This window comes from Pipistrellus kuhlii, unplaced genomic scaffold, assembly GCF_014108245.1.
Source record: "Pipistrellus kuhlii isolate mPipKuh1 unplaced genomic scaffold, mPipKuh1.p scaffold_m20_p_20, whole genome shotgun sequence".
Classification (NCBI taxonomy): domain Eukaryota; kingdom Metazoa; phylum Chordata; class Mammalia; order Chiroptera; family Vespertilionidae; genus Pipistrellus; species Pipistrellus kuhlii.
The window spans coordinates 440619-455736 of NW_023425516.1; the positions used below are offsets into that span (position 1 = coordinate 440619).

General features: G+C 50.0%; 1 protein-coding gene across 1 annotated transcript; it reads right to left on the minus strand.

Annotated features, from left to right (window-relative positions):
* Positions 1–243: 243 nt before the first annotated feature.
* On the minus strand, positions 244–14801 carry MLEC (malectin). Its single transcript, XM_036449456.2, has 5 exons — positions 14402–14801; positions 8136–8314; positions 7441–7617; positions 7278–7335; positions 244–5624 (listed from the first exon to the last, which is right to left on the minus strand). The coding sequence occupies exons 1-5, from the start codon at positions 14628–14630 to the stop codon at positions 5395–5397; spliced, it is 873 nt and encodes a 290-aa protein (XP_036305349.1). The 5' UTR covers positions 14631–14801; the 3' UTR covers positions 244–5394.
* Between the last annotated feature and the right edge of the window lie 317 nt (positions 14802–15118).

A 15118-nucleotide genomic window follows, 5' to 3' on the forward strand; every position in this document is an offset into this window, starting at 1 on the left:
GCAGTCGATCAATATTTCTCTCTCATTGATGTTTCTCTCCCCCTCTCTCTCTCTCTCTCTCTCTCTCTCTCCATTGAGCAATAAAAAAAGTAATTACTTAAAAAGCAAGAGATGTGGCTAAATGGACAAAAGCTCCCACACTCTTCACAGAGCCTTTGCAGCCAAATGGACCCAGGTCTCCCTTTTCCCACCTCCCCACCTCCCATCTTTGCAATCAAGTTCAAACTCAATCCCAACACAGAGTGTCACTGCAAATTGTTTATTAAAACACAAAGCAATGGACAGTGAAAAACATCCTGAATTTTTTCTTTTTGGTGGGAACAGGGTGGGGCATGGAAGGGGTGGGGACAGGTGGAGACAGCCCAGAAGGAGAGAGCTCCATCCACCTCTGCTGCTCTCCCGGGCCAGCCAGGTCCAAAGCCCCTCTCTCGCCTCACGGTGCGGCTGTCCGTGGGTGCTGCTTTCGCCTGGGCAGGGAGATGGGAATCGAGAGTAGGAACTACAGAGGCTACTAAGAACTGGACACTATTCTCCAGGACTTGTACAGAACAGAGCAGCCAGGACCAATCTGGCGGGGCGGGGGTGGCTTCCTGACGAGCCAGGTTAGTGGTGGAAGTGGCTGCCCTGAGCTCAGAATGGGCAGCTGGTCCTCGTGTGGGAGAACTTGGTGGAAGAAAAATACAAGGAGGAACCTGACCCAGGGTCAAATATCCTTTCATTCCCTGGATCACAACACAACAGGGAAGAGGAGTCAAGAATGTTTCATTCCTAGATTTGCCGTACCATCTCTCCCTGCCAGCTCTCCCCTCCCACCTGGCAACTCAGCTCTCCTTTCCCGACAGTTGTCCTCTGACAGACGGAAAGCACTTCAGTTTGTTGTTGTGTTTTTCTGAGACTAAAGTAAAGCGCTGAAGCTCAAAATAGAGGCGAGAATGGAGTTCTTCTTTGCCTGGTGCTGCAGGCCCCACCTCACAAGACTGCCTGGATGCAAGAGGTGCCAAGGCCTTCTCTGCCAACTCTAACCGGCACTACTGTCTCCCCAGCTGCCAGCACAATCCTGGCTCCTTGTTTTTATACTCCTGGGGGAACCCATCCCGAGAGATCTATCCTGCTCTTTTCCTGCCAACCCAGCTCGTCCCAGATCATCTGCTCTTATCAGAACGACTTGGCAACCTAAAGCAGGCTAGCCAAAGGCGGCCGGGAAGAACTCACCAGACCAGCACCAGCCGCCCATGTACAAAGGAGAAAGCCGCCCGCGCTGAGCAGCTGACCTATTGCTGCCAATCCTGTAACCAAACGAGGAAGTCTAGCCTTCTTGCCCCCGTAGAGGTCTCAGTACAGAAAGGAGTCCTAGCTCGGACTGAAAGGGAGAAATTACTCTGAGCTCTCTGAAGCTTGAACATTAAGGCTTCTTTGCAATTTTCTTAGAGCTCCTTGATCCCTAATTATATCTTCCCAGAGAAGAAAAGCAGACTTCTCCTAAGACTGCTGAACAGACCCGAGGTGTTACCGCTTCTGCTTCTGCACCATCAATAGCTTCATCCCAGGCTTCTTCCCCCTCCCCTCCTGGGAGCCACAGCAGGAGGTCCAAAGCACAGCGCCCTCTTTTACTCAGAAGCATCTGTCAGTCTCTCGCTTTGGAAAGTTCACCTGCTCTCCTCGGTCCTTTCAGAAAGGCATGGAGGACAGTATCACATGTTGCCACTTGATGACATTAAGGCTCCTCAAGGCAAGACACTTGAATTAGGTCAGAGCCAGCCAGCAAGGGGAGGGGAAGAAGGGATGGGGAAGCAGCCCCATGGCAGGGACTGGAGACCCCTGCCCAGACCTGAATCTAGAGGGAATGCCCACCCTGGCTCAGAGCAGGAGAGGAAAAGGCACGTGCTGACTGGGGTGGGTCTGTCCCCAACCCCCAGGGAGGGTAGAGAACCTGCTGATTCTTTCCCTGGGCTTTCCAAGGTGAGTCCATTTCTAGGGAAGGTACGTAAGTGCTGGGAAAGGAATACACTGCTGCTGTTTTCTGACTTTCAACTGAGGTTCCAAAACCATAGGCAGGCCTTCCCATGAGAGGGTACAAGCAGGATAAGAAGGAAGTGAAATTCCTTAAAACGAAAGCTTCTCCAAAAAGATAAAGAAGTCAAATCACAACTCCGAAATGGGATTAAACAGTTCCCAGACACAGAAAGAGGAAGGTAAACTTAACTCAAACTTCACGCCATCTCTTCAAAGCCTACGTGACCTCTCATGGGATCCCCCATTTCAGGCCAGTATTTCTTAGGCAAACAACGGGGACGTGAGAACAAGACCACATGCTCAAACCAACAGGTGACCTGCAGGCCCTGCGTCCTCCTGGGAGCCTAACCCTACTCACACCTACAGGTGACCATCCTCTAAGTCACCGGAACTCAGCGTATCCACTGAGCAGCTCCTCCTCACAGTGGAGGTTTTCTGGAAAAAGCGGATGTGGTTTAGGGGACATGAGTGCCACAGACCGTTTCCTGGCACAATGTTTCAGCGTGAGTGAAGCCCAGAAAGTCCCCTCGGAGGCCAGCTGGCCCGACCCAAACCAGAGCTACACTGCAGACTGTCCGTCCGCGGCAGACGCCTCTGCGTTGTCCACCACCACAACCGAAGCCACGCCTCTGGCAAAGGGAGTTCCGCCCGGGCTCAGGGGGATCTAAACACCCAGGGAGAGTGTGGATCCAGTGGAAGACGCCAGGTTTCTCCTCGCCGCCCCTAGCTGGCATCACTCATCACCCAACCTCAGTCAGAACCCCTACAGTGCAGGCTGTCAGCCCTAGCACTAGCTCAAAATACAGGCATGGGAACAAACAGTGCAAAAAGCAAAAAATGAACTACAGAGTAATTCTTGACCCAAACAATACAAAAATAAAAATAAAGAGTGCCCCACCCTACCCCTTTAACCTAAACTTCATGTACCTATATCATCTTGGAGTAAAAACAAAAAAAGCTTTCAAGTTCAGCATCATGAGCCAGCTGTGTCAGCCGTGGCTCCAGGGGACTCTACCCCAGCCCCCACCATCTCTTCCTGTTTCCTCATTTCCCCTTTAGTTTTTGTCAGCCATAGAAAGATGTTCCTTCCTTTCAGACACAACCAGAGAGGAAAGTGCCCATCCCTGTCCCTGGGCTCAGGGGAAAAGGGTGGGCTTGGAAACAGAGGCAGAGGCAAAGCTATTGGCTTACAGTACCGTTAGGAAATGGCCCCGAGAGCCAGGGTTTCCTTCGAGACTCTGAGTCACTGAAGGGATGGGTTCAAGTGAGGAGGCGGGGACCCCCCTTCCTCAGAGACCCAGGCAAACTAACGAGGCAGAGTGGAGCAGCAAGTCTTCCTTCCTCCTCTTGTCAACTGCGCTGGCAGTGGCCGTGGGCTTTGGGGAGTTGAGAGAGAATGGGAACCAAAGCCACTGTCAGAAGCCCAGTTATAGTCAGCATGTCCACCGCCCCAGGCAGCTGGTCCCAGGATCAAGGCTACGGGACATACTTTAAAGCGGGGAGCTTTGTGAAGCACCCCAAAGTGTTCCTCTGATTGCAGCCCCAGCCGCAGCCGTCCAGCTGCCTGACTCGATACCCTAGCACTGAGGCCTAAGTCACAGCTAACATAAAGGGCTACAACTCTCAAAGAGCAAAATGCTGGCCTGGAGGAACTCAGTAAAAGCCAAAACCCAGGATATGAGCCCAAGCACTACTTAGTTTGTCACTAACAAAGATGGAGCCTCTTTAAAAACATACCTCAAAGGAGAAACTCAAAATTAAATATATTCTTTTAAAAAAAATCCATCTGGCCTGAGATTCTTTGCTACTCTAACCCAAGCAGAAGCTAATCTTGCTGCCTTCCATTTACAAAACTCCTTGTAGCTGGGAGAAAGGTGACAATGACCAGAAAAGAGGGAATCAGGGAAGCTTCATTTTCTGCAGAAAATTTTCCAGGAAATTCAAAACAGACACTTAGATGCTAAGGTTGGTTCAGAACCGCCAGGACTATGGTGACTGGAAATCTTTCAGCCTTGTCACACCAAGAACCTGACTGCTACCTGGACAGGAAAATGGACAGAGGAGCATACTATTAAGATCAGTGAGCAGTGTCACTGGGTCAGATATAAACAATCAGTCTATTTCCTTGGGGCAGCTGTAGGCATAGCCCAAAACTGGTTGAACTGTGACATAGAAAGGACATAGGAATAAATGAACATCAGATTCTAGACACTCTAAACAGTGGTCAGTCACTTAGTAGGACTCAAATCTCTGAGGTTGCTCTTAAATTATGCTAACATAAGCCTTTTCTAATCCAAAGACCAGAAGAGACTCTTAAGGTCAAGTGTTCTGCTGCTGCAGGCTGGAAAGCATCTCTGTCTCCTGGCAGCAAGACCCCACCAAAGGGCCAGTAAGAGAACTGCTGGGTCAGGTCCTCCTGCTGCTGGCTCAGAGACCCAGGGAGGGAGGGACCATCAAGATGAAGTGGCAGATGACAAGACATTCAAGCAGACGGAATCCCAAGTCCTCACATCTCCTTCCCTTCTTGGCAATAATTTAGTGAGATGGTTGAGAGAGACAAGAGATTTCAAATAAGCCAGTTTTGAAAAAAAAGAGATAGAGAAGAAATCAAGTCTCCAACAGGCACTGAAACAAAAATGACTTTTTGTGGTAACAAGTCAGAGGCAATTTGAGGACCCGACATAAACTAATCGTCTTGGGTACCAGACAGTCCTCTGACTGGCACATGTTACGGAGACGAGCAATGATAAAGCTCAAACACTGAAGGTGGAACCATCATAGGCTAAAACCAGAAAGGCTTCTAAGTAAGAAAGTATCGACTTTTCTTTCCTTTTAAAAACCCCCTTCTGTTTTCATCTTTATCATACAAATTATACATCTTCACACACACACACACACACACACACACACACACACAAACCGCACATCTGCTCAACCCCAGGGCATCCGGAAATGTATCTGGACATCACTTCAGAACATACCCAACCCCCAGTACTGGTCCTCTCAGTAAGGAGATGGCCTTTCCCTGCGGTTAATTCTAACCTAAAAAGAGGTGTCTGCTCCAAGTTCAGAGTCCTTTCCACTAGGTACACAGACGAGGATCCTTGAACAGGTCGGACCCAGGTTACACTCAGTACCTAGAGGAGAAAGAAACGGCTGGGCCAGCCACAAGCAGAGGACTGGGACTGAAGCAGGTCTGGGACCAGGTGGTGAACGAGGGCTGCTCTCTACTCAATCTGCCTCTTTTTATCTCCTTTAATTTTTTTTGTGGTTTTGTAGTTTGTTTGTTTGTGTTAATCACTATGAAAAATACAGAAACCAAACCAACATGTTGGTTTCTTTCCCACACCCCTCCACCCTGCTCAGGATGACAATGTGCTCTCACAACCGGCAGAGGCAGAAGAGAGTTGGAATGAAGACTCCGAAGGCCACCAGGATAGGAAACATGAGGCTGCTGTTGTCCGAGGCGTAGGGGTTGGGGGTGCGGGGGCCTGATTGCACCCGGTTCTTATTGGTCTGTCTTTTGAGATTAGATCCTTCATCGTATTCTTCTTCCTCCTCTTCCTCTTCTTTCTTCTCCAATCCTGGATGAGGCTGCAGCTTTGGTACATCTGACATAAAAGAGGATATCTTTTAAGTAAGACCCACAGCATCTAAGTGAGTCACAGTAAATGAGTCACAATAAGAAGCTATGGCCTAACCAGGGCCCAAAGGAAGGAGCAGAAGTAGCAGAAATAGCTTCTGGCCTGGAGAAGAGCAGATTCCTAAAAACATTAGCCTTCTTTAGATTTTTTTTTTTTTTTTTTTTTTTTTTGCCTTCTTTAGATTTAACTAAAAAGTAGTAAAATCCCTCACACCAGCCTTAGTTCTCCAGATCCCCAAGAGGACAGACTGGACAGGGATGACACAACACCCAAACTTAATTTTCCCAAATCCCTCCTGGTCCCTCCCATAATCCATTCCCTTTTGATTCACAAAGCAGGTGAATTCTGAGTTCCCACACATACCACCCCTCTGCTCTGTCTCCTCCTTAGGGCCCCGGCTACAAATCTTTGGTAGCAAGACCTCCGTCAGCATGTGGGGGACAGCAGACAACAGGATGCGCCCTGGCCAGGTGGCTCTGTTGTGTGGAGCCATCCTGTGCACCAAAACGTTGCGGGTTCAATTCCTGGTCAGGACACATACCTAGGATGTGGTTTGATTCCTGGTTAGGGCCTCCCATCATAGGGCTAAAACCAGAAAGGCTTCCAAGTAAGAAAGTATCTACTTGCGTATGGGAGGCAACAGTTGATATTTGTCTCTCACATAGATGTTTCTCTCTCTCCCTCTTTTTGTTTTTCCCTTTCTCTCTCTTAATCAATAAACATATCCTTAGGTGAGGGTAGAAAAATAAAAATTAAACAAAGACAACGGATGAGATCCTTAGTGCATTCAGTTTGGAAAAGGTACAGAGGTGGATGGGGAGAAAAGTCACTAAAACACAAGCTTTCTCTGCAAAAATCAGCTTGGGAAACTGGCGGCCAACATAGTCTAAACATGAGAAAAAAATATCCCCTTAGGCCAGATCACAAGGGTAAGGAGACATTGATACATGGACTTTTGTCCAGTGCAGTCTGGCAACGCTGGAGCCTCCAGAGCACCCGAAACCATGAAGAACTCCTTTGTCCCCCTGCCACCCCCCGAGGAAACAGATATCAAAGAAACAGAATAAAGAAAAGTTTTATTTATTATCATTTTTAAAAAATTTTTATTGATGTTTTACAGTGAGAAAGGGAGAGGGATAGAGTTAGAAACATCGAAGGGAAAAACATCAATCAGCTGCCTCCTGCACACCTCCCACTGGGGATGTGCCCGCAACCAAGGTACATGCCCTTGACTGGAATCGAACCCAGGACCTTTCAGTCCACAGACCGAAGCTCTATCCACTGAGCCAAATCAGTTGGGGTTAAGAAAAGTTTTAGGCAATTCCAAATGACTATAAGAGTCAGAGCACACCAACAGGTGCCATTTACAATGAAGTTAAAGGAACTTGTCCAAAACCAAACAGCTGATTAAATGACAGGAATAAGATTTAAACACAAGCTCATGCTCTAAAGCTTATGGCCAGCACCAGGCTACACTTTATCACAGCGATCTGACTCTGAGTCTCCACAATTTGGCTTTAAGTAATAGTTTCAAAGTAGTGAGCAGCTAAATCATTCCTCAAGGGTTTTCTCAACCACATCCTTCAGCCCAAGTCAAAAAGCGGATCAAAAACAACTTACCATCCACTGTCCCCGACATGATGTAGAGTGCACAGACTTTGGGATTGTCATAGTACCCCTAGGAAAAGGGAAACGGTGGTCAGCCCCACACAGCAGCAAACACCCCCCCTGCACCCATTCCTGGAGCTTTTCCTCCGCTGGGAGGGCAGAATAGGGGCATTACCTTGACAAACTCGATGTAGAGTTTTCCTGTGAAGGTGGATACCTCCCCCTGGACGCTCAGCTTCCCTTTTCTGATGCTCATAGGGATGATTTCATCGTGAGCTGTGCTGTGTCCAACACGATCGAAGATATCCAAGTCCTTCACCACGACATGGCCATTCAATCGCACATCAAATACCTTGAAGATTAAAAAGGAGACAGTGTCAAAACCATCAATTTCATGCCCTTTCAGCAGCTGGATAACAGGCACCTGCTTGGGCTTCAAGTTCAAAAATAACTTAATAACAGGGCTAGATTTATTCTAGGGTGACTGGAGTCCTTTACCTGATCCAAATCAAGTCCATGTTCCTTGTCAGGAAGGCCTCATACTGGCCTTAGGAAAAGCAAAAAGTTCAACATGGAAAGGGAAATTCACAGGCAGGGACAGAAAAAGAACAAAGCTAAAAACAAGAAGGTGTTGACAACGAAGAAGGGAGAAAGCACCTGGAGGGCCTCACAGGATCAGTCTGTAGCCAAGAGCTGGGACTCTGGCATTGCTTTCTGTCACCAACCCCATGGAACACCAGCATTTTAGGGGCAAAAGGAACCCAGCTTTTCCTTCAAAGCTCCTCTGTTCTTCCCTTCTGGGAGGCCCACAGCAGACTATCCAAAAGTGGCCATGTCTCACTGTGGGGGCGGGGGCTGACCAGGCCTCACCTTCTGCTGGGACTGTGCAAAGTAGACCTCAGCGAATTTCAACACCAGCACGTAGTCCCCTTCCTCCTTGATGGGCACTTCGTAGCCAAAGGTCTCCTCATTGTACCGTTCTGTTTGATATAGGATCTGGTCCTCGGGGCTGGATCGGAGGATTGGCAGTTTCATGCCATAGTCAGAGGCTGGGGACAAAAGACAGAGAAACCACATCAGAGGCAAAACATAAAAGAAAAACAGAGACTCCAGAAAGGCCAGAGGCATTTCCAGGGCAATGCTAATAACCCCCCAGTGGAAGAGGCAAACCCCCCTGCACCTGGCTCCACACAGACCGGACACAAAGGCACGATGACTAGTATTAAGCCGGAGTAAAATGAAAAAACAACACACCAATCAATCACCCCAACAGATCGCTTCACCCTCATAGCAGGACTTTATAAAAGTTCTTCTTTCAGAAATGACTTTTTCTAACTGTACAGAGCGGTGGGAAGAGAACAAGTCTAACTCATTATTAGAACAAAGCACTATGCCACAGCTGCCTGGTTCCCTGCAAGAGCGCTTCAGAAAGACCTCATAAAACAAGGGGAAGGCCAGGGACTCTACGAGAAGATTAAGTTCAATGAATGTTGTTGTTTCCTCATTTAGAAAAGCTCAGAGACTATAAAAGAGAGTATCTGTTAGGAAAGTTGTTCTTCATTGTCTTTACCACAACCAAGATACAGCTTTAGTTGCTTTGTGTGATTTTTCATTCAAAAAGTTCCAGGGCTGGAGAGGAGAAACATGCTTACATAAAGAAGGGTGTGATGCTCTCAAATTTCCTTTAGGTCCGAGCACCAGGCTCCCTAGACTCACAAAATACAGCCTCGCCCACTCTCTTGAGCATTCCCCAGTTAAAGGAAAAGAACTTCCTGCTGTATCGCCAGCACCTAACAGGACCTGGCACTTGCCGAGCGAACCAATGGCAACAACGGGGGTGCCTGGGAGGCAGCGAAGCCCTGCTCTTCTCCCCGCAGGGCTGGAGCCACCCAGCAGGGAACGATCTGCTCAGGCCCTATGGCACCTCTGGCCGGGAGTTACCTTTCCCACTCACAGACGGACCAGGAAGAAGACAGGGTAAAAGGAAAAGACTTCCTGTGGGCCGGTATCAGACAGCCCCCAGCCCTCCCCTAAACTTGGTAGGCGATATAACTGGGGTCTTTCCTCAAACGTGAGATACCTCCAGCTCCAGGGCGGAAGAGTCCTGCTTCCTCCTTCGGATAGGAGGCTCTTTGACTCGTTTATCCTGTGCCCCCAAAATCCACTTTCCAAACTAGTGACTGAACAGGGATCTTGGTACAGCTTTTGCCCCTAAAAAGCCGGTGTCCCAATACCTAGCCTCTCCCCCAGCGTGGCATTAAGACTTCAAGACTACCTTCCCACGGGGACTCTGAAGACACTGGCACCTGGATCCTTTGGGAGATGCCCAGCAGAGGCCACCCCTGGGCATTACCTTCTGAGTCACCAAAACTCCAAGGGAGAGAATATTTTAAGAGAATAACTGAAGATCCAAAGACTAAGGTCAAGCCCTAAAAGAAATAATACACATAACTGTTAACAGTTCCTGTACGTGAGCAGTAGCCTGCGATCAGATTCGATGAAACTGCACAGGAAGCTCATCGCACTTCTGTCTTCAAACTTTTCTTCTTCCTATTTCTCCTCAAGAAATCAGAGAGCAGCTGAGTAACACTACAGAGGATGTACTGCCATCATGCCCCAGCTCTCTCCCAGGCCTGCACGACATTACACTGGGCAGAAACCTATAAAGATTAAGAGTTCTATTTTTCTTTCAACTGAGTTCTAAGAATTTCCTTCTTCCATGAGGACCAAGATCCCCATAAATTTGGAATGTTAACTAGATTTGCTTTATAGATACACAGAAAATTTTGTGCATGTGTGGGAAACTTTTTTTCTTTTGGCAGAGTGGAAAAAATGAGAAATTAACAGTAATGTAATCTCTGGCAGTTTCAGTCCAACAACTAAGAAAACTCAGCCATGCAAACAAAAACTACTTAACAACCTTGGAATTACCTTTAAACATTTGCCCGTAAAGTCCAAGTGGCATTCCCCGGAGATCTGCCACATGCAAAGTTGAATTTGCCCAAGTCCCAAGAGTTACAGCTGCGAAAAGGGTTTTTTCTTCACTCCTTTGCCTTTATGTATTCACAGCTAAACAGATTTCTCTAAAAACAGTGAAGTGTACACAGCACACTGCTGGAGTTGGCACAATACAGCTCAGACAGCCAGAAAGGAAGGGGCCAAGGGGCCTACGTTATGTCCGCTGTTTCTTAGACAATGGAGTAGCCAGCCCAGGTTTTAGAGTAAGACAAGGGGTAGATTTGAATCCCGGCTTTGCCACCTACTTTGTGATTCAGATCAAGTCATTTTCTCTGGGTGTTTTCTCACTTGTAACATGGGGATTTCACCTACCTAAATTCTCTTATGAACTTCTGCTACATAGAGGGGCTGCAAATGAAGCCTGCATCTTAGGTGACAGTAAAGGGGATAGAATTCTAAATAAATCCAGAGGCATCCTCTTTCTTTTTCTTTTTTCTTTTTTTTAAATATATTTTTATTGATTTTGTACAGAGAGGAAGGGAGAGAGATAGAGCTAGAAACATCGATGAGAGAGAGTCATCGATCAGCTGCCTCTTGCACACCCCCTACCGGGGATATGCCCGCAACCAAGGTACATGCCCTTGACCGGAATCGAACCCGGGACCTCTCAGTCCCCCAGCCGACGCTCTATCCATTGAGCCAAACCGGTTTCGGCCAGAGGCATCCTCTTTCAAGTTATCATCTCACCAAGGCCAAAGTCTGCCCCAGCTAAAAGAAGGCTGCCCCGAGAAGGGTCTTCCTTAGGCAGAATTAGTTTCTGATAGGCTAAGGTTCCCCCCCACCACAGCATGTTCTAACCTACTTTTTTTTAAAAATGTTTTTACTAGAGGTCCAGTGCACAAAATTCATGCACTGAGTGGGGGTGTGGAGGAGAAGTCTCTCAGCCAGCCTGTGCCCTCTCACAGTCCAGGAGCCCTTGGGGGATGCCATCAGTCGGACATTCTTAGCTGCAGTGGTGTCACGGCCGCTGAGTTCGACAACGGTGAGCTCAGCTTCTGGCTGAGCAGCACTCCCCCTGTGGGAGCGCACTGACCACCAGGGGGCAGCTCCTGCACTGAGCGTCTGCAACCTGGTGGTCAGTGCATGTCATAGCAACTGGTTGTCTGCAGTTTGGTCAATCTGCATATTAGCCTTTTATTACATAGGAGGATTTTTTTAGAGCGAGAGGAAGGGAGAGGGATAGAGAAATAGAAACAATGATGAGAGAAAAATATTATTGATCATTTACTTCCTGCATGTCGCCCACAGAGAATCAAGCCTGCAGCCTGGGCATGTGCCCTGACCAGAATCGAATCAGTGACCTCTTGGTTCCTGGGTCAATGCTCAGCCTCTGAGATACACTGGCCAGACTACCCTACTTTTAATTCCATATTAAAGGTCATCAAGCAAAGAAAAAGATAAAGACACTTTAACCTATTCTGAACAGGAGAGTTTTCAGATTCATAACATTGATTTATAAAGCATAATGTTTTATTAAGAAGGAAAATAAGGCTCAGAGAGGTAAAGTAAGTTTAAGGTAATACGAATGATTAGCAGCTACCTTCTATGAAGAGGAAATAGTCTAAAACTAAGCCAAGTGCTATGCCCTCAGGCCCAATAACTAGGTCTTTTCTTCCTTAGAATCAAGAGGAACCCAGAATACGCAAGTTACAAAGAACCGAGAATATGCAGCATGCCAAAATCCCAAATGGAGCGCTTCTGAGAATCATTCTCCTCCGTAGTGGTACTTTCATCTATTGAATCACACAAGTTGAAAAAGCCTTTCCCAAGCTGTCCGTATCTCCTATGAACACTAACTCTCCTCAAGGCAGAAATGAAGTTCAATAAACATTATGAAGGGCCTTTGAAAGCAAAAGCCACTAGGTGCCCTGGGCCACTCACAGTTACATGAATGCTGAACTACAAAGACACCATAGAAAAACAGCAAGTTCAAAAGCAGGCCAAACCCTTATCTGGATTAACTTGGCAACAAATACCTGAATTCATTCAACATAAAATGAACTTTCTTTAGCGTGCTGGAAACAGTCTCCCAGGCCTGGGGAAAGACAGAAGACATGCAGCTCTTACTGCAATCAGTGTCAACAGCTACAGGAGGCAGAGGTCTCCAAGTAGCTGGCACACCCTTCTCCGAACAGTGCCAGCGAAGGCAGGCGGCATGAACAGCTGCACTTCCCTGGGTGGTGCCACTCCTTAGCCCAGAAGAAACTAGAGAGCTGTCTCCTGAGAGTGGAAGCTTAATCACATCTCAGCCCAGACCTAATGCCAGCAAAACGCTCCTCTCAGGCACCCAGAGTGCAATGCTCAACAGGCCGGTCCCAGCTGCAGCGGGAAAGCACCTTCCACTCTTCACCCATGCCTAATGCTGCACCGCTCTGGCCCAGAGGACAGACTGGAGATTGAGTGCCTCAACGGCCATGGTCTGGGCTAGTACGCCAGTACACATGAGCTTTGACAGGTCTCCTGTAATTCTACTTGCTATAATAAACTCCGAAGGAACTGCCACCAGGAGCTAATAACCCAGGACAGGGAGCCTGGTGACTGGTGATCAAGCCCAAAACCAAAAACAACACCTGTACCAGCAAATTAGAACCAGGATTTCTGAAGGATAAGAGGAGTAGCAGGGGACTAAACCTGTGTGGTCCTCACTTCCTCCTCTGCCAATGGACCTAAAAGGAGAATGTACCCCATGGAAAGGCTGGTGTCTGTCTGTGAAAGGAACCACTGGCACAGCTATCTCCAGGGGCAAAGTCCACTAACGGTCTCGTTTCCTCAGGGCACAAGCCCAGGAAGAAAGAGGCAGGGTCCCGGATGGAGATAGCCGTGACCTCATGTGCAAAGTCTGGCTTTGGCGGCTGGTACAGCTGCTAGAGACCAGGGCCCTGACTCAGCTGAACCCAGGTTACTGAGACCTATGTGCCAGGGCTAAATAAATTCCAAGACAAACATGGAACTTCAGAACGCAGCCCTGGTTCCAACACCCTCAGGTGTATGTAAGCCATGAACTCCCCAATGTAACAGACTCCAGGACACCACAATCAACGGGGAATAACCAAATTCAACGCTTTAGTCAAGGCCAAGCCAAATCTGGGAATCGTGGAAAGAGTGCACACGCCAAGCCTGTCTCTGGTTTTCGGGTGGCATGTGGCGCCGGTGGCTGCCTCGGAGCCGGGCATGCAGCATACCTCTCCCAACAGGCAGAGCAAGGAGCTGCTCCTCAGACCCGCTCCCCATCCTACCTACAGAAGACACAGCCTGGAGCAGATCTGCCCAGTGGTCCGGGGATGGCTGACCTCAGAAGCTCCTGGTGCAGAAACCCGGGCTTCATGTTTTAGGTCTGAGGCTTGCATTTTTAACCAACCCCCCTGGCAATGCTTCCTCAAACTTGGAGAACCGTGCAGCTCCGTAAAAACTACTGCTCCATCTGCTAAGTGAAAATCATTTTCCCCAGCAGCTGGAATAGCAGGTATACCTCTCTGGACACTTAGGGAAGGTTCTACACTCAGAATAGTCAGACCTCAGCCGGCTGTCAGCCGCCGGCGCAGGGCGGCTTCGGCATCACCACCCTCCGGGGCGGCCCGCACCGGCTACATTAGGCTCACACAGTCCTCGGCCCAAAGGGGGCGGGGAGGAGGCAGCAACCACACTTTCCCGGTCCATCCTCTTGAAGACCCCTTTCCATTCTGGCCAAGTATCATCCCTGCAGGAGGAGGGAGGGCAGCGGCCGAGGTCCGGGTCGGCGGGAACCCACCGGGACCGGACCGGGTCGGAGAGAGCCACCCGGGCCAGGGACACCCATAACCTACAAGCGCGGGGTGCCAACAGGCCGCCCTCGTCTTTACTTTTTTCTCAGCTCGGGTGCAGGCGAGGGGTTAAGAACAGGCAGGATGCGAGGTCCAACTCTAACTTTTAGCCAACTCTCTGCCTCCATGGCTCTTTGGTAGCTTCTCGAGCCGGTGCCAGGCTGTGAGCCGTGACCGGTCCCTGAGGAAACTGCAGACACAAACTTCGCTCGGGAGACGCGGCCCCAGGAGCGAGGACGGGGCGCGGGGCCCGCCGCCCTCGGCCAGCGGCGCCCGGCACGCCAGGCCCGGACCCGCGGCTCCGCGAGGGGCGCTCACCTCGGCCCACCCGGCCTTCCAAAGGGTCCTTGCGAAAGTGGATCCCGTGCACGTCCACATGCGCCTCGCCGCCCGCGTTGACGGCCCAAATCACTCTGTCGGGCAGCCCGGCTCCCGCCGCGCCGACCACGCCGAGCCCCGGCCCGCCGAGCGCCGGCAGCAGCAGCAGCAGCAGCAGCAGCCGCAGGAGCGCCACGGCGGCTCCCTCCACCGCCCCGGCCCCCAGCATGGCGGCCGCCACCGCGGGGGCAGCCTCCGCCAACCCTCGTCCTCAGCCGGCCTCCAGGCCGCGCTGGGCTCAGAGGAACAGCGCCACGAGCCGCGCCGCCTCAACGGCCGGGGACATGTCGTTCTCAGGCCTACTTCTCAGCCGCCGCGGCCGCCTCCCACCTCAGGAACAACCTACCCCGTCGCCCGGCCCCGGCCGCGGCCTGCAGCCAATCAGCGTCCGCTGCTCATTAATTACCCAATACCCCGCCGGAAAGCGCCCGCTCATTGGCCGCCAGGAGCTGGGGAGGGCGTGGCTACTCCCAGGCGTCGGCCCAACCATCGGGCGCAAGAAGGAGCGCGCGCAGAGGTTCGGCGTTCGGTTGAAACCGTGGTTCAATACGGAAGTGGCGGGGTGCAGCGCCCAGGCGGCCCCGGAATCCCGCAGCTGAGTAGGAAAGGTGGCCTAGGGAGGAACATTTAGGACAGAGCGCACCGACACGTCGCCAG

Coding starts and splice junctions, on each gene's coding strand:
- MLEC (XM_036449456.2), bottom strand. CDS start 14,630: ATGCTGGGGGCCGGGGCGGTGGAGGGAGCCGCCGTGGCGCTCCTGCGG. Junction 7,618..8,135: donor TTGCACAGTCCCAGCAGAAG/GTGAGGCCTGGT, acceptor TTAATCTTCAAG/GTATTTGATGTGCGATTGAA. Junction 7,336..7,440: donor TCTACATCGAGTTTGTCAAG/GTAATGCCCCTA, acceptor CCCTTTTCCTAG/GGGTACTATGACAATCCCAA.